The sequence below is a fragment of the Triplophysa dalaica genome, chromosome 15 (genome assembly GCF_015846415.1).
Source record: "Triplophysa dalaica isolate WHDGS20190420 chromosome 15, ASM1584641v1, whole genome shotgun sequence".
NCBI classification, from domain to species: Eukaryota; Metazoa; Chordata; class Actinopteri; order Cypriniformes; family Nemacheilidae; genus Triplophysa; species Triplophysa dalaica.
The window spans coordinates 6,075,693-6,093,222 of record NC_079556.1 but is presented as its reverse complement, the minus strand read 5'-3'; the positions used below and the strand labels follow the sequence as shown (position 1 = coordinate 6,093,222).

At 36.6% G+C, this 17,530-nt stretch overlaps 2 protein-coding genes across 2 annotated transcripts; one reads left to right on the top strand and one right to left on the bottom strand.

The window, feature by feature from the left end:
- Positions 1 to 1,378: 1,378 nt before the first annotated feature.
- LOC130437276 (solute carrier family 22 member 7-like) lies at positions 1,379 to 6,279 on the top strand. Its single transcript, XM_056768575.1, has 10 exons — positions 1,379 to 2,391; positions 2,534 to 2,637; positions 2,796 to 2,950; positions 3,517 to 3,685; positions 4,157 to 4,280; positions 4,395 to 4,504; positions 4,621 to 4,835; positions 5,013 to 5,121; positions 5,256 to 5,462; positions 5,793 to 6,279. The coding sequence occupies exons 1-10, from the start codon at positions 1,960 to 1,962 to the stop codon at positions 5,854 to 5,856; spliced, it is 1,689 nt and encodes a 562-aa protein (XP_056624553.1). The 5' UTR covers positions 1,379 to 1,959; the 3' UTR covers positions 5,857 to 6,279.
- On the bottom strand, positions 5,956 to 15,582 carry crip3 (cysteine-rich protein 3). Its single transcript, XM_056768581.1, has 7 exons — positions 15,429 to 15,582; positions 12,835 to 12,929; positions 9,664 to 9,721; positions 8,335 to 8,475; positions 7,429 to 7,503; positions 6,906 to 7,000; positions 5,956 to 6,407 (listed from the first exon to the last, which is right to left on the bottom strand). The coding sequence occupies exons 1-7, from the start codon at positions 15,469 to 15,471 to the stop codon at positions 6,276 to 6,278; spliced, it is 639 nt and encodes a 212-aa protein (XP_056624559.1). The 5' UTR covers positions 15,472 to 15,582; the 3' UTR covers positions 5,956 to 6,275.
- Positions 15,583 to 17,530: the final 1,948 nt, after the last annotated feature.

The following is a 17,530-nucleotide window of genomic DNA, read 5'->3' as shown; positions in this document are numbered from 1 at the left end:
TCCAAGATAGAGTTCTGTTGAGCCTGCCAATCAATATTAGAGCACCACCCTCAGGCTGAATTAAGCATGATACCGTTAATAATACTTTGGCTTTGATACGACCCAGGTTCTGCACAACCTACATTTATTGTCTGGCACGACAAATTACATTTTTTTACTGTTTTGCATCAACTCAGATGTGTCCCTAAAAGAGTTAGTAACATTGGATTTTTAAGGTCCTACTTTGGTTTATGGAGTGTCCAACAACAAGTTTATGTACAGACAAGGTGTACAAACACTATTATGTAATAATAGGCAGTTATTCTTACTTCTTGTCTGACTCTAAAATGATTTGTTCTGCGATTTATCCTTCTTATCCCATCCAATCAGCTAGTGTGGTGTCAGATGGTGTAGTCTGTCGTGATTGGTCAGACTTGTTCAGCATGTGCAGCAAATGAAGCGCCTATCATCACCACTGGATTACGGTTTACAGGTGGTTGGATATTATATACAGTGTATAGATAGAGATGGCGGGATTTTACCTTACCAGTTTGAGCACGATTCTGAAGAAGAAACATCCAAAGACGATAGTAGATAGACGATAATTGATTGAACACTTCAATTAGTGGAGTTCATAGCTAGATAAACAAACTTTAATACCCCAGAAATATCCGTACATGTTAACATTAGCATTATATGCATTAGCCAAACACAGACGTAAGGTACTCAAATATTTCTTGAAGACCAAAATAAATAGTCACACTTACAGGTTGTGATTCGGTAGAGCTAACAGGTCCAAATAGAGTTGGTATTGGCTCCTAGTCTTTCAAGGATAGTCTATTAACATGAAATGAAATGTAATCATTGTTTCCTCAGAAATTCTTCCTTTGGTAGTTTAAATAGGACAGACTTAGTTTAACACCATAGAACACAGGTTCTAGACATGATGCACATACTTCACGAACGAGCGACATTGTTTGGGGGAGGAGAGTGAAGTTTTCGCGGCAGTCCAACTAAAATGTAGGCGGAGACTATTTCCAATGAGGTGGATACGTGGCGGTTAAAGACTCGGAATAGGTAACGTCTCATCTGAGCGATTCAGAGTCGATTCCCCTTTTTCAAGACAATAACTTTGTTATTCATTCACCTGCGGACTTACAACTTGGCAGACTGCTTGCTTTTAAACACGGCAACATTACACACTGAATGAAATGTAATTTTCACCATCTAGTGTACTTACTCTTTAAGATTTAAAATTTGAGAAAAAGAAGGGATTGGAAAGACAAACTGTTTTATAATGTGTTTTGTGGAATGAGTAACGGAAGCAGAATCATTAATGTATGTTGATTCATAAATCCACCATTTCATTTGACAAAAGTGAGTTTATGAGTTCCAGAAATCAAAGAAATGTTCCATGATGACGATATCTTATACAGTAGGTCTGCCTTTCACATCTGTGGTCCTCCTAACACACTAAAGCTTTACATCAGAATTTACATTCTCTTACAGGGTTTACAAGGTTTGTGAGACATTGGGCACAAGGTTTGGATAAAATTGACAGCAATCATGATTTTTACAAAGAAAGATACAGATTAGAAGTCTTACATTGATCAGTGTATCAAAAAGGCTGTCAAGACAATGTTGGCACTGACCATAATCTGGGATGACTAAGGAAAAGAGGTGTGGATGTTGTGTTGTATAATGCTTTGAAAGCACATTGTTGTTTATTATAACCAGTAATCAGGTTATATACTTTCCTATTCTTCCCGTTCTTCATCCTATTCCCTTTCAAGAGACATGCACAACAAAAAGTAAGTGGATAAATCATCCCAAAATTCTAAATCATTTCACCCTTTCTGACAAATGCTTGGTTTTGCAGACAGACACATGTAACTGACATTTATCTAATGGTCAAAGTTCAACCAGACTCTGGCTTATAATTACCAACCTTTGAAAGAACAACAAATCAATGCATAACCCATGGTTTTCTTAAACGGACACATAGAATCCAACTCCCTTTATCAGAGAAATATGAAGTTTGAAGATCTGCTTACTGAATTGAATGGCTTTGGCAGGTTCCAGACGATGATTATTTGCATCAATTTTATAGGACGATTTACCACCCCATGTCACTTTCTGCTAAGCAACTTTATCGCTGCCATCCCGTCCCATCACTGTGACATCAGCTCTTTGGATGTTGACGGGATCTTTGGGAATCTGAGCCTGGAAGAGAGGATGACTGTCAGTATTCCAAAGCAGGAAGATGGGACTCCTGCGTCCTGTCACATGTACTCTCATCCTCAATACCACCTGCTGTCAAACTCATCGAGCAGCACAGATCTTCCTGTTGTTCGGTGTCAGAATGGGTGGGTGTATGATAACAGCACATTCAGCAGCACTCTGGCCACACAGGTGAGATGCAAATTTAAGAATGTACTTCATATTATCCAAAATGTTAAACACGTTTTTGCACAAGGTTGCAAGATCAAACCTGATCTTAGTCCATTTTTGTATAAACAAAATTTGTTTTGATAAGCTGTTTTCTATTGCAAAGTGGGATCTTGTGTGTGATGATAGAGGGCTGAATAAAGCTGTAGTCACCATCTTCTTTGTTGGAGTGATGTTTGGAGCAGTTTTCTTTGGAGGCATGAGTGACAGGTGGTGTTTCTTCAAAAACTATTTACAGACCTGTAGAATTAAATAACTAATCAATAATTGATTGGGATTTTTTATAAATTTGAATTATTACAGTAATGTCTTCATGAAATTGTTACATACTGCAAATGCACTTAGCACGGCTTCTGTTCATTATGTAGATTTGGCCGTAAGCCGATGCTGCTGGTATCGTATCTATCAGGAATGGGTTTTGCAGTGGCCAGCGCTTTTTCCTCCTCCTTCATTATGTTTGCAGTGTTGAGATTCTTCACTGGATTTGCCATCACTGGCATCATCATCATCACTTCTGTACTCAGTGAGAACCCCTTAGTTTTTTTCCATTCTCCCACCGCTTCATGCAATGTGATGCGTACAACTGTCAAATTGACAAATGTACATATAAAGAGTTTATTTCCAAAAAGAGACTACTCCATTTAAAAGTCTAAAATCATGTTTTTATTGTTATATTTTTATTGTGTAAGTTAGCTGTATTTTTTTAGTTATTATGGCTTAAATCAAAACAAACCAACAGCAGTTTGATTGATGTTAATTGGAATGCAGGATAAAAAAATGAAATTATCTCTCTGTATATCTCTGTAAAATGAACTGAAAGTTGTTGCCTGTTGTCACTTATGTATGTGAGAGACAACTCTCAACTAAGTGAGGACGAGAACACCACATTTGGTACTACTTATTAACTACTTTCTGAACAAAGTAGGCTTGCCATATTAAACATTACAGAATAAACTTAACAGAAAAATAGACGATGGGTGAATTTGTACAACTCCTGTTTGTCATGAATGTATATGCAGCTTAACCAGAGTCTAAAGAACAATTTACTTTTGTTAAATTTTGTTTGTTCGTTCGTGTTCTATCTTTCAGATGTGGAGTGGGTAGACATTCAGCACAGAAGACTGGTTTGTGTGATTGACAGTGTAGCATGGGCCTGCGGGTCCACTGCTTTATCTCTTTTTGCATTTTGTGTGAGAGACTGGAGATGGTTGACAGTGGCCGTCACTTCACCTTTACTTCTGTGCACGATCCTCTGGTGGTAAACACAATATTTCTAAAATATGTGAAAATTCTAAACCTGTAGTGTTTTGGTTGAACAAAGAAAGATATTTGGAAGAATCTTAGCAACTGACATTTCTGGGGCACCATTGACTACCATAGTAGAAAAAAATATTCTTTATTCTTTCTGTTGAACACAAAATTAGATATTTAGAGGAATTATGAAAGCAAACAGGAGCACCTTTGACCAACTTTTTCCTACTATGGTAGTCAATGGTGCCCCAGAAATCTCAGTTGCTAACATTTTTCTAAACATCTTTCTTTGTGTTTAACAGAGCAAAGAAATACCTCAAAAGATAAGCAGCACTGAAATACACGTACATGTAATAATACGTTTTTTTTTGGCTAAGTAATCCTGTAAGAGTCCTACCCTAGTAAGCAGCATTACTTAATGTTGTCAGTATGAGGTTTAGTCCTTCAAAGTTACACAGACAAAATATTTCTGATATAGGTGGCTTCCAGAATCGGCTCGATGGCTGTTAGTCAATGGAAAAACACAAAAAGCTCATTATTATCTTCACAGATGTGCAGTTATGAACCATAGGGAGGAAGTAACTTCAAGCATCAAGTTTGAGGTAAGACCTGTTAAAAAGACCAACATACATGACCTCTTGGGAAGGGCAGGAATGTTTTAGGCGTTTAAAGAACTTAAAGCCGCTAAAATACCCTCTTCCATTTGTTCTTCTTAGGCTCTCTCTAGCATCATTGCAACAAACACAGAAAAAACAAAATATTCTTACCTGGATATCATCCGAACCCCTAAAATGAGGAGACTGGCTTTGCTTACAGGAACCATATGGTGTGTAGCTGATCTTTAGGGAACGGTGCACCTGAAAATGATGTACTCACCTTATGTAGCAAAATGAATGTTCGCTTTTTGTTTTGACATTCAATTATGCACTTTTCTATCAACAGGTTTTGTGTTGCCACTACCACCTATGGAATTAGCTTTAACATCTCAGGCTTTGGGCTGAACTTGTACCTGACTCAATTTGTTTATGGAGCCATTGAGATTCCAGCTAAACTGAGCTTGTTTTATCTGCTTGAAAAGATTGGCAGACGTAAAACAGAGACTGGAGCTCTGCTATTGGCTGGAATCAGCCTCATGATAAACATATTCATACCAAGAGGTGAGACAAATGACAGTCAATGGCAAACGTTTTAAATGTGTTTATATATATTAGAATGATTAGAAAATCTTCATTTACAATAAGTGCGTATATTTTTCGGCGAGTTTTTTTTATATCTTTGTTCAATTTTGCATATAGTGTTCATTATACTCCATCACTCTCTCTCACTCAATTCAGATCTGAAGGTTGGACGTACTGTGGTCGCTGTACTGGGAAAAGGTTTCTCAGTTGTTTCTTTTGCTACAATTATATTATACAGCTCTGAGCTTTACCCCACTGTCCTAAGGTAAACAAGAGTATTCAACATTTATATATTCTAAACTTAAAAACTTAGATATAGGTCAAGCATGCCACGGATTATATAATCATTTATGTATGTATTACTGTACATTAAGTGTAATGCAATTGTGGATCCTGCAGGCAAAACGGGCTGGGTTATAACTCCTTCCTGGGTCGTATGGGTGTGGCTTTGGCTCCTCTAGTCCTGCTATTGGACAGCTTTTGGAGCTACCTCCCTCAGATCACCCTCTGTTGTGTGGCTCTCTCTGGTAGTCTGGTGGCCTGGCAGTTACCTGAGACACTGGGCAGATGTCTACCTGAGACTATAGAGGATATTGAGGGCACAGAGTAAGAAATTAAGTCATAATCTAAAATTTATACTATAATATTTGGTAGAAGGCTCATCAGCACAGAACCATATATACTTCACAAGCCCTAAACATTTGGGTTTCTACCATTATTGGATACTATCTTTGTTATTTCAGATTATTACAAGAGAATTGCTTTAATTCGAAACTTTTCTGCTTAATATTCTGAATAACTAATATACCAAGGTGCAAGGACAGAATAAATAAATAATGACCAAACATTAAAAATACAATCACACTGAAAGTTTAATGTGTGTCCATCTCATGTGTGCTTTCTCCAACCAAATCTTGTCTCTGTTATATTCAACAGGGAAAAGCTCAAAAATCATGACAACAAGGAAGAAGCTGAAACAATTATGACAAATGGAAAATGACGACGGTGAACTGCTGAGATTGTTTTAAATTTTGTACGTTTTTATCCAATTGTTTCACCATCAAGTTCAACTCTGTGCATATTGAAAACTAATTCTAGAGCTCTTTTAAAATATCTTTATTAGTTACACAAGTAAAGGATTTACAGCTTTCTCAAGTAGTAATGACAACCCTTCTTCTAAATAAGACACTAAACAGGCCTGTGAATGATTACACAGAAGCTGGGAGTCTGTGTACTTTGTGTTTGTGAAAGAAAGTTTGTGCGAGTGTATGAATATGTACATATATAGGACGGGAACTGTCGCTTTGTATTATGTTTTCTTAAATGGCAGCAACCATAATCTGTGCAGTAAAAGAACACTGTATAGATTACAATGATGTAAAAAAAACCATCTCTGTACCAATAAAAAAAGTGTTTGACTTAATTTTCGCTTGGCACCTCATTCTCTCCATTTTCTCCGTAGACGTAACAGCCCACCTTTCCAATGTTCACACCTTTTGGTCCAAAAAGGTACCCGTAGCAGGGCACGTGGCAATAAGGGTCGCCCTCATGCTGTGATAATGTAAATGGAGAGAGTATCAGTAAAGAAGTCGTTTTAGCATATGGCTGTTGTCCTTCGGAAACCTTGTATCGCCATATTTTGCGATTCTTTTTTGCCACGAATAATTATTAACAATCTGCCTTTATGTTTGTCAATGGGTTTTGCAAATATGTAACCAATAAATGTATTAAAAAGTGCTTGTCGACACTGTATTTAATCATTTAAAAAGGACAGTTTTTTTCACTTTCCTAAAAACAGGACATATTGACATCCAAGGTTTCGGACAGACAGCGACAATATATTACATTTGTAATGCACAATTCTATATGTTATCAATTACAAATAACAAAAATTATTGCTCCTATTGTTTCATCTCAAATTAGTAATGTGATTTTTCATGTCAAATAATATTTCAACATTTTAAATTGTGGAAATACAGATACACATGCAATTAAGATCAGTTAAGGTAAGTTAACAGAAACAATAGATTTAATGTTGTATGAGAGTACCTCTGCATGGCCACCAGGTGTGAGTGTTTTCTTGCACCTCATACAGCGGAGGCAAGGCCTGTGCCAGTTACGACCCAGTGACATCACCTTCTCAGCTGTAGCATTAGACCATGACATCATCTTATTACTTCACAAATTACATCATATGGATACACAAGTGCCGTTATTGAGATAATGTTATACATTAAAAGTAAAAATAAATACAATATTTATATATGGAAAAGAAATAAAAGTATCATTTTGTGGCAAAAAGGACAGATGATGCAAAAATAATGTAATGATGTGTTTAGGTGCATATGACATTAAACACTGAAATACAAATACAACCCCTCTATATTTACAAAACAAAAAAAGTCTTTCAATGTAAATCTTGATGTTCCTTTTTTAAAGTCTCACAGTGGACACATTCATACAGAGTTCTGCACATTGCACAGCAGCACCAAACCACACAAACAGCAACCACAGAAATTCCTTAAAGTTCTCAAATGTCTGAAAAGTCTGTGTTAAAATTCATTGGACTCACCAAAATACACTGCCTTTCCACAGCCGGGACACATATACGTCTCTCCAGCAAACATACGTGTAGGAGAAGAAGAGGCTACGAATAAACAAACATGGATAAGGGAAAAGGCAAGGGATAGTTCACCCAAAAATTATAATTTACTTACCCTCCCGTCATTTCAAACCTGCATGACTTTCTTTCATAGAACAAAAATTATGATATAACCAAACTGCGTCAGCACCCATCGTCACTTCTATGGACATTCTTCAAAATATATTTTTTGTGTGTTCTGGGAAGGTAAGAAAGCCAAGGTTTGAAATGACAAGACAGTGAGTAAATGATGACAGAATTTTACATTTTTGGGTGAACTATCACTTTAAACACAGAATATTTCAAGAGCAGTTATAAAGCATAATTATATCTCCTGTGTTCATTAATCAGCATGAATTCAGCATAGTTTCAGTGAAATTCAAGGGGCCGAGCTTATGCATTTAGAAAACAGTGACAATTCTCCAGACGTTTTACAGTGCCCCTAAAACCCTCCCCTAACATTCCTCCCATGTCCCCGCCTGACGGAAAACACCTATTAAGGGGACATTTTTCAGGAAGAGAGCCAATCAACGGAGGCCATTAAAATTCCACTGTGTAAAATCCCAAGGGGGTCACTTCAGACAGCTATACCCCATCCCTCATCACTATACAGGCAGTATTTTATGTCTCTCCTCCCTTGCACTCAGTGTGAGAGAATGTATGTTTAAAAGTGCTGAGGAAGTACTGATGTATTATGGAATGTGTGGAATAATGGAGGTCGAAAGAGTGTTTCTATATATATGCATAGGGAGTTTGTTGTTCCTAAACAGGACATGTAATTATGACTTTAAAATCCTCAAACTCCCCCATCTGAAAAGTGCTGCGTGTGTTTGTTACCTTTAGGTTGATTATAGTTGATCTGCGAGTTGGTCCAAGGAGTAGTCGGCGATCCTTCTGAAGGGCTGTTACGCGTTTTATTAACAGGTGTCGGTGGAGGCGTGTCATATATGTAGGACCCTGCCCCTCCAATATTCACACCTAAAAATTAGAAGACAGAACAATGAGAACCCTTCTGTTACTTTGAGTGCTATAAAGCTCAAATCTAAGTTTCAGACTCTTCTAAAGCAGAAAGCATTACGCAAAAGGCAAAAAGATCTTCTTGCTCACCCCTAATAAAGTTGTGTGTGCTAAGAATGATACTGATACATGACCCCTTACACAGTATAATACAGACTCAATCCTGCATATTCTAAACTCCATTGAGTATACAATAACACAAGATTAACACTTAACACAAAATAAGCATACAATTTAAAGTTTTTCCCTGTACAAGTACACGGTTGACTCTGCATTTCTTGCAATTTTTATTTTACATTTTCTGGAAAATGGGGAGCCAGAAATATACTGTAAAAAGATTTGTTTCCGCCGTAAAATTACATGGTTTTTTTTCTTGTTTTTGACCGTATTTCAAAAAAATTGAAAAATATGTTAATAACTAAAAATAACTAATTTTTTACAGTGTAGACTATATTTTCCTACTGTTCCCCCAATTCAGCCATCAAGCTTGTCTACATCTCTCTTTTTTCTCGTTCTCGCTCTCTTTCTGAAGATTTTACGTATAACTTTTTAGTTTGAATGTACATGTTTGAATGAGCTTAAATGAAAGATAATTATTTACATTCATGAGAAGTTAAAAAACTTTATGGGATTGTCCGATTTTTTAATAAACGTTGCATGAGTTTCTACGCGTGTTTGGGTAAATAAAGTTTGAATTTTCTACACACTTAAATACTTAAATCTTTTCTGACTGCAGGGAACAAACAGACATTTATCTAAAGATCTTTATCCTGAGCCTTTTTCAGTTTTTTCCTCTCTCGCTCCCTCTTGTTATCTCACACACAAACAAAGACACGGGCTTGTGTTTCCAATGGTGAGTGAACTGTCTTTGGTTGTAAAGTTGTTCTAAAAGTCAAAGAGAGTCAGATGTCTGTAAATGAGCCTTAATTCAAACCCTTATTTCCTATAAAGGCACATGAAGCACACAGATCCATTTTTTATAAAAGAGCAAAAATGGCAAACATCAATCCTCCAAGAGCCTCATGACTCTAGTTTAGAGATATTGTGGAAAATACACAGGAACATTCACTCTCTCACACACAAACACATACAAATCTGTATCTTCTAAATTAAGACAACCACAAATATTTAAATTGAAATTGCATATACCTTTTGGTCCGAAGAGGGTTGCGTAGCATGGTTTATGACAGTATGGTAATCCATCATGCTGTTGAAGAGAGAGGATAAGAATTAAATTCACTTTATTTTCCATTACTGATATAGTTTATATTCGTTATTGTACTATTAGATTTAAATTATTTTGCACAATTTCTAAATGCCAGCAGCTATGCTGAAAACATTTAATTGTCCAGCTAAAAAGCACACAAAAAATATAATGTAAATATATCGATGGGAAGATCTTAGAAAACTGAAGAAACTTTCTCAAAACATTAATTTTACAAAAACAATCGATTTTAATTCATCCATTTATATGATCTTGTAAGTTCTTCTAAAATTTTAAATTTCATGGAGGGATACTTTTTAGACGATCTGTGTTTGAGTGTTAAAATGAGAGGGAGAAGGCTGTCGTTCTGGAGTCATTAGGAATCATTGTTTATGCTTCTGTTCCTTCCTGCCCCTCCCAGACTGCATAAAAAGACTCAGTCAGACTGAAATTTAAGCCACGCACGCATGCACATAGACACACAAACACACACACACTTTTTTCTTGAGCATGTGCGTCCAAGATAGCAATCACGTTCTTTTTACACCAAAAAAACATACTAGACAAATATTAAGTAAAGGATCAATACAATATTGAACAACATTCAATTGAATATATTCACAGAAATACCCTTTAAACTTCACTTGGAGTGTCTAAATCTCAGTGCACCTCCAGAAAACCTGCTCACGGTGTTGCTAAAAATATAGTTTTGTTCACACCAGGGGTCATTTCCTAAAGAACACTTTGAATATGAGGCTACACCTGCAGACTGCCAACAGCATCAGCAAAACAACACCCTGCTGCTCAACACACACAGAGAAAGAGTACAGATGGCTTTAAAAAAAATAGAACACAATGACCATAATAAAACTGTAACAAGACTAAATATATCCATGAAACTGTAACGAGCAAGGCAGGACGAGAGCCGTGAAGGAATGACACAAGGCCGGTGACGTGACTCATAATGAGTCTCATCTGCACGTAACACTGGTCTCGCATCTCTCACAGAGGAGATCGGAAGCATAAAAGGACGAGCGACAGGAGTGTACTACGAGAGAGGACCAGGCCTGGATTTTACCTTTGGTTTTATTATGTTTGTGTGGCCGGCAGTCAACTGTGAGGGGGCTGTCAGCACTTTACGTTCGATTAGTTGTTTGTTTATTTTTTCAAGAGTTTGTTCAATGTTCGCCGGTTCCCGCCTCCTTCTTCATTACTTGCAACATTGTTACAGAGTGTTTACCATTTCAATCATCCAATCCAAAAAGACAAAAAAGACTCTCCTTCATAACAAAGTAACTTAAGACGTAACTTACCTTATAAGTAAACTAAAGCTGTGTTTGACAGTTCTGTTTGTGTATGTGCAAGAGTGTGTGTGGGAGAGAGAAAGAGAGAGACAGAGAAGGATGAAAGGAAGAGAACAACAGAGAGAGAGAGACGGCAAGGGAGGAAAAGAGGGGAGAGAGGATTGTTTTCTAGATTGAATGAACACTATCTTTGTCCTCTATTGTCCTTGTAATAATACTGGTGTGTGTGTGGGGGGGCAGGGAGAGCGTGCTTATGCTTATAGATACAGACGTAAGAGTGTGTTTGAAAATGACAGTTCTCTAAGAATTTTTCTCTGGTTAATAATGTTATAATTTACAATTTCCTGTAGTACGAAAAGCCAAAAGTAGAAGAATGTTTCCCCATTCCTTTCTACAGTCAGTTAGATTCTGCACTGTTGTCTCTGCTTGTCAATGTCTTTATTGTTCTATATTGGAAAAAAGTATCAAAGGATATTTATTTTCAAAGTAAAGTTTAGTTATATAGCTCAAATGTGCTGCACAACCTACACTCTTTTAAAAAAGATGCTTCAAATGGTTCTTTGATGCCATAGAATCACTTTTTGGTTCAATAATTCTTTCAGTTTCACAAAAGGTTCTTTTTGGCACAAAAAGGTTCTTCAGATTATAAAAAATAGAAAGAGATGGTTCTTTAAAGAACCTTTGACTGAATGATTCTTTGTGGAAACAAAAATATTCTTCTTCTATGGCACTGTGTGAAGAACTTTTCAAACACATTTATGTATATAGTAAAAATGTCCTTCAACAAATGTGTAACACACAAACAGAAAAGGTTTGTGTCCTTGGTTCAATGCAATACATTCGGGTTCAGAGTAATAGACAATAAACAATATTTTTCTATCCCAAAATATTAATAATGTCTCAGCGAGTCAGACTCAAACATTCCAGACAGCACCAATCACGTTACTATAAATACTTATTATCTGTGTTCAGACATGTTATGCGTTATGCTCAATCAAACGGAGAGCTGCAGTTCTTCATATTTTAGTCGTATTCGTGACCTCTGTCAATTCTGGATGAACGAACAATTTAGCCCAGAGAGAAAACAAGACAACTTAGACCGATGAAGTAGAATATATCGGACAGGACAACCATACACGTCAGAACAAAAAGGAGAAAGAGGAAACAAGTCAGTGGGAAGAAGTGACAATGAGTGCACATTTGACCTATAATAAATGTCAACGTCTGAGTCTTTAGAGTCCAGGAACTAAATATTTTAAATCTTGGTCCCTTACAGTATTTATCATAGAATGATCACATGTTGCATGTGCATTCTAATCATAATGCCATCAGCACTGGAGTCTGCCCTAACAAGTTTTAAAGGAACTAAATTCAGTGAACTATACACATGAATTCACAAAGAATAGTCATGCTGATGCAGATACAGTCATACGAAACTTGTAAAGTCAATGAAAACAAATTTGTTCGGTGTGGAAAAAAATGAAAGGTTACTGTTAATTGGGAGTGTTGATTTGAAATCAATAAATCAGAAATAATCAGAAATTAAATAAATCAGCGCATTTCATGAATTTCTCAAAAATAATTAAAAGGCTTTAGGTCAAAGATCCAACTGCATTTATTCATTGCTTATAATTAGTTTGGTCTTAACCACATTGCTTTGGACCACTGAAGAGACATTACGTTTGGCAATTTCATTTTTTGTGCACTGTATTTTACGATGTAGATGTTGTACTCAAATAAAGCCTTGTGTAATTTTAAATAAGTGTGCCGATTTATTTTTATTTTTGATGAAATCGCAGCAGACACGCTTACCTCTGCATGGCCTCCAGAAGACAGAATCTTACAGCAGCGCTCACATTTCAGACAGAAGCGATGCCAGTTTTTCCCCAGAGAGCTTACTTTCTCCGCTGAAACAGTGAGAATAATGTATTATATAAACGGTGCTGAATACTTATAATAATATAGTGTATAATCTGAAGATGACAGTTCTCATTGACTGTAGTGACAGACTATATTAGTATACTAAATGTACAGGATATTATTTTCAAACTGGGGAAATTAAATATGTAAGGAGGCAACTTGATCGACAGTACCATTCACATATCTGATTCATACTGCAGACAAAGGCTGCAAAATCTGCATGAAAGCATTAATTCCAAATTGTGTGTTTAAGGTACCTGTCTTTTACAATAAGGCCTTCAGATCACTTCTATATAGTTGGCTATTAAAAATGTGTAATAAACAGTGGTTGTGAAACACAAAAGCTTAGAGAAAAACTATCCATAGAAACACTGATTCTTCAGAGCGGTGCGCAAAACAATGCATCATCAACGCAGAGAAGAACGACCAGGAGCATCCAAAGAAACGCTTCAAAGGTGGATCCTGTTTCACTGCTAACCCTGCTGGGTCTCAGATAATGCCTCTTTGCATTCAGGTTTGCTCTGATCAAGCGGGCGTTGACATCCGCATTTTCTCTGTGACCTTCTGATCTTCAAGCAGCTTTTTGCCCTTATATCAAACAAACAACCCACTTCAGAATAAACAAACGTATATGTTTAAAAATCAAACCTTTGATCCTAAGTATTTGGACGTTTGACTAACAAATCCCACAGCAGGAAAAAATACTTCCATGTGTTAGTTTGTAAATGTAAAAAAAAATCAATGTTTACGATTGTTTTAAGCAAACACACAGTAAACCCGCATGGACTTCGGAACACAGGAATGAAACGCATCTCCTATGAAATTCAGTTTGGTTCATTGATCCAAAGAAAACTGTGCTGGAAAGTTAAATAACAGGCAGAGTGGTGTCCAGAAAACACAGTGCTTTAGACAAGTGGGGGAATAAACCCACCTCCCCAAATGCCTCCCAAACTCCAGCCGACATTCCGAGGGTCCGTTTGACTCTTCGTCTCGCACACACATTCCATCACGCAAAACTTGCCAGGTCAAACAGAGAGCATGGAGAGTCAGAGCATATTCAGAAGTCTAATCTCAAAGGGTATATCAAATCATTAAGTTGACATATCTGCTCTTCAGCACAGCCAGAAATAGTTACTCCATCAACTAACCTGCAACAGTAGCACAACAGATAAAGTCCCTTGCCAAATTCTTACGTAACACCATCACCCAGTTCTCTTTTCACGGGCAATAGCATTTACTAACCCTGCGGCTACTGGATGCCAGGACAGAATACTAACTAGGAAGCAACAATGATGGGACAGACTAGAGAACAACATCCTAAGGGGTTGTGAGAGCATCAGGGTCAGTTTTGGTTGACCTATTAATAACAATAACCCAGATTTGCACAGGCTGAGTTTAACCCTCATGCCCTCCAGGGACAGACTTGCTTTGTGTTTGGGTCCCAAAATCACATATGTGACCCTGGATCACAAAACCAGTCTTAAGTAGCACTGGAACATTTTTAGTAAAAGACAAAAAAACATTGAATGGGTCAAAATTATCGCTTTTTATGTCAAAAATCATTAGGATATTAAGTAAAGATCTTGTTCCATGAAGATATTTAGTAAATTTCCTACCTTAAATATATAAAAACTTTATTTTTGTGAGAGGATGGGCTGCCACAGTGCCTCTGATTAACATCTTCGAAAGGCAATTTTCTCAATATTTAGATTTTTTGCGCTCTCAAATTCCTGAGTTTTAAACGGTTGTATCTCCACCAGATATTGTCCTATTTGAACAACTCATACATCAATAGAAAGCTTATTTATTCAGCATTCAGATTATGTAAAGGTCTCAATTTCGAAAATTGACCCATAAGACTGGTTTTGATGTCCAGGGTCACATATGTTTAACAAACACACATTAAAACATTTTCATTTTTTAAATGAAATATCATAAAATCACGTCTTTTTCTTAAAAACAGTTAAAACCATAACGCAGACTTCTGAATCCAACTTTCACAAAGTAGTCTTGAACTTGGAAGGTGATCTACCACAGTGTTTTTTGAAGGTCGAAATAACCACAACAATAAAATTAATTAAATATAATAAAATGAATGATACATTTTTTACACAATATTAGCTTTGCATTTATTCATTGGGTGACTCTGACAGCACACAATATCATCACAGGACTTTTATATCTAACCTGACACTGTATATAAAAGGAATTTTTAGCTATTAAGCCATCAAAGAGGACAATAGGGGTACAATTCACACATCTTATTATTACTTCAAAAGAACAAATACGGTATACGACTTGTTATATAACAAACTCTGTCGTGGTTTGCAGAACATTATTCCTTCTTAAAATTAAATTAGCCTTGACCTTTCGAAATGAATTAGTCAATTGGTTTAAGCTGCTGATACAATTCAAATAAATAAACACAAACTTGAATTATACTCTTGATGAGATATTGACAGTCTACACCAGTAGAAAACGCTCACCGAAAAACACAGGCTTATCGCATCTTGGACAAATGGACGTCATTCTGGAAAGGTCTAGCTCGAGTCCTCTTGGTTCGCTGCTCTCAGTTCTGCCTCATTCTGCGTGCAACACAAGTCGCGCCACGGCGTTTATTTAACTTTAAAGAGTCTGAGAGCTTACCTCATGAATATTAAATACCTTACATGACGTTCGCGCATACGTCTAATTGATTGGCTGAAAGACAAGCGATGGTAAGTGGAGCTACATAGCTGGCAAACTGGCGAATCCTACTATGACGAGGGCTCGGCTGCTGAATATTAATCAGGTCACGTGACTGGAAGCTGCCAGAGGTTACCAAGCAACGTCATCTTGACCTGAGCGTTCGTCTAAATGTAAATCCACTTTACCATAGTAGAATTCGTAATCCCCTCGAGCTGCGTGGCACTGCGGCGATACAACTTTGTCTTGACACTGAAAATGTTTGTTTACACGTTGGTCAAAAAACGTATACTTTAAAGAATGCCACTTTAATCTTGCGTGTTCAGGAAGTGAAAGTTGCAGGGCGAAATTAGCGGGGTGAATGTGAATTCTTATTACAACTTTTTGACATAACACTAAGCGAAAAATATATACAGTATAAACTGTGAATTTGTGTATTAAGGACAAAAAAATTTGTGTATTTACTAAAAAGGTCACACACAGTTAGAAAGGAGTGTTTCAGGCTGCCACCTGGTGTTGGGATTGCGAATAACAACAGAAAATATATATTTGGAGGATAAATGATTTATAGTTTTACATTAATTATTATTGCATTGAATAGCTTTTGATATATTTTACAATTTTTATTGTTTAATCTGTTACACACTTTAGAAACGAACTCTAATGCATACATTCCCCAAACTCTCCATCACTTCTCTATTTATTCTTCTCGCCCCTGTTGCAAGAACCCCTTAGGGTAAGAAAACCCTGTCTTACCCTGAGGGGTTTCTTGCAATCAGGCCTGGAACGTTTCTGAAGACATTGCGGTTAGTATTGTCCAAACAGATGTGGATCAATGCACTTATGGTCTCTGGCATCACCAATGACAACACATGACTTCACATAAGCACGTAATAGATTACTTCATTTGAGGCTGGCATCCATGGTACCATTTGTTTACTCCACAGATGAATCTCAGATGGTCCATTACGTTGCAAAATCTTAATGCGTATTTCAATCCTGACAAGTCCTTTACAGAAAATGTGGATCATATTTTGCATTTTAAGGTACCAAGAGTGATGTACAGTACTTCAGTGAAAGGTTCTATATTTGAGATAAATGTTTTGCTTCTTTTTACAGTTACACATAAGATTTTGTGTCCACAAAGACCTCTTTTGCTGGCTCTCTAAATGAACATGTGACATCACCATGGCATCACTATGTCTTTAATTGTGTCAGGGAAAGTAGGATGCTGGGACTCTGAATAGCCTCATCACAACAGGACAGGTCTTTTTTGTAAAATGCCATGCATTCAATGTAATGAAAGGTTTTACGATGATTTTACATTCTTTATAAGACTTTACTCGCAGCTAGTTGTCTTTGTTTGTATCAATTTGTTCCTAAGACAATGGCATTCTTCATAATTATCTTGGAAGTGAGTAAACAAAGATTTTATATTTTCTGTTACATTTTGGCCATTTTGCCTTGCTTTGGGCGGGGCATGTTGTCACAAATTAAACTAACCAATCCTGGTAAACAAGGGTGAAAATATATTTTGTAGTCAAGCTTTAAGGTACGTGCCAATATAAAATTAACTTTCAAACTCTAAATAACTGGAAATATATTTAATATGCTTGGTGTAAAATGTCTGACAAGCAAGTCCCACTCTCTAAAATAAAGGCCTACTTCTGCATTTATTTGCATATATTCACACAAAGTTAATGAGTTATGTGTTTATATTGCAGAAAATTATGTTCATCTTCATTCTTATGCAACTACTGTTAAAGAACGTATTTAATTTTACGCACTATGACCACAAGAGGGTGTAGTGTCACCAGAGTTAAAAAAAAAACAATCAGTTCTCTGCTTCATATGGGTTTTTCCTAAATGAGTTTTTGTTGCTCTTTGTTGTAATAGAAAAAAT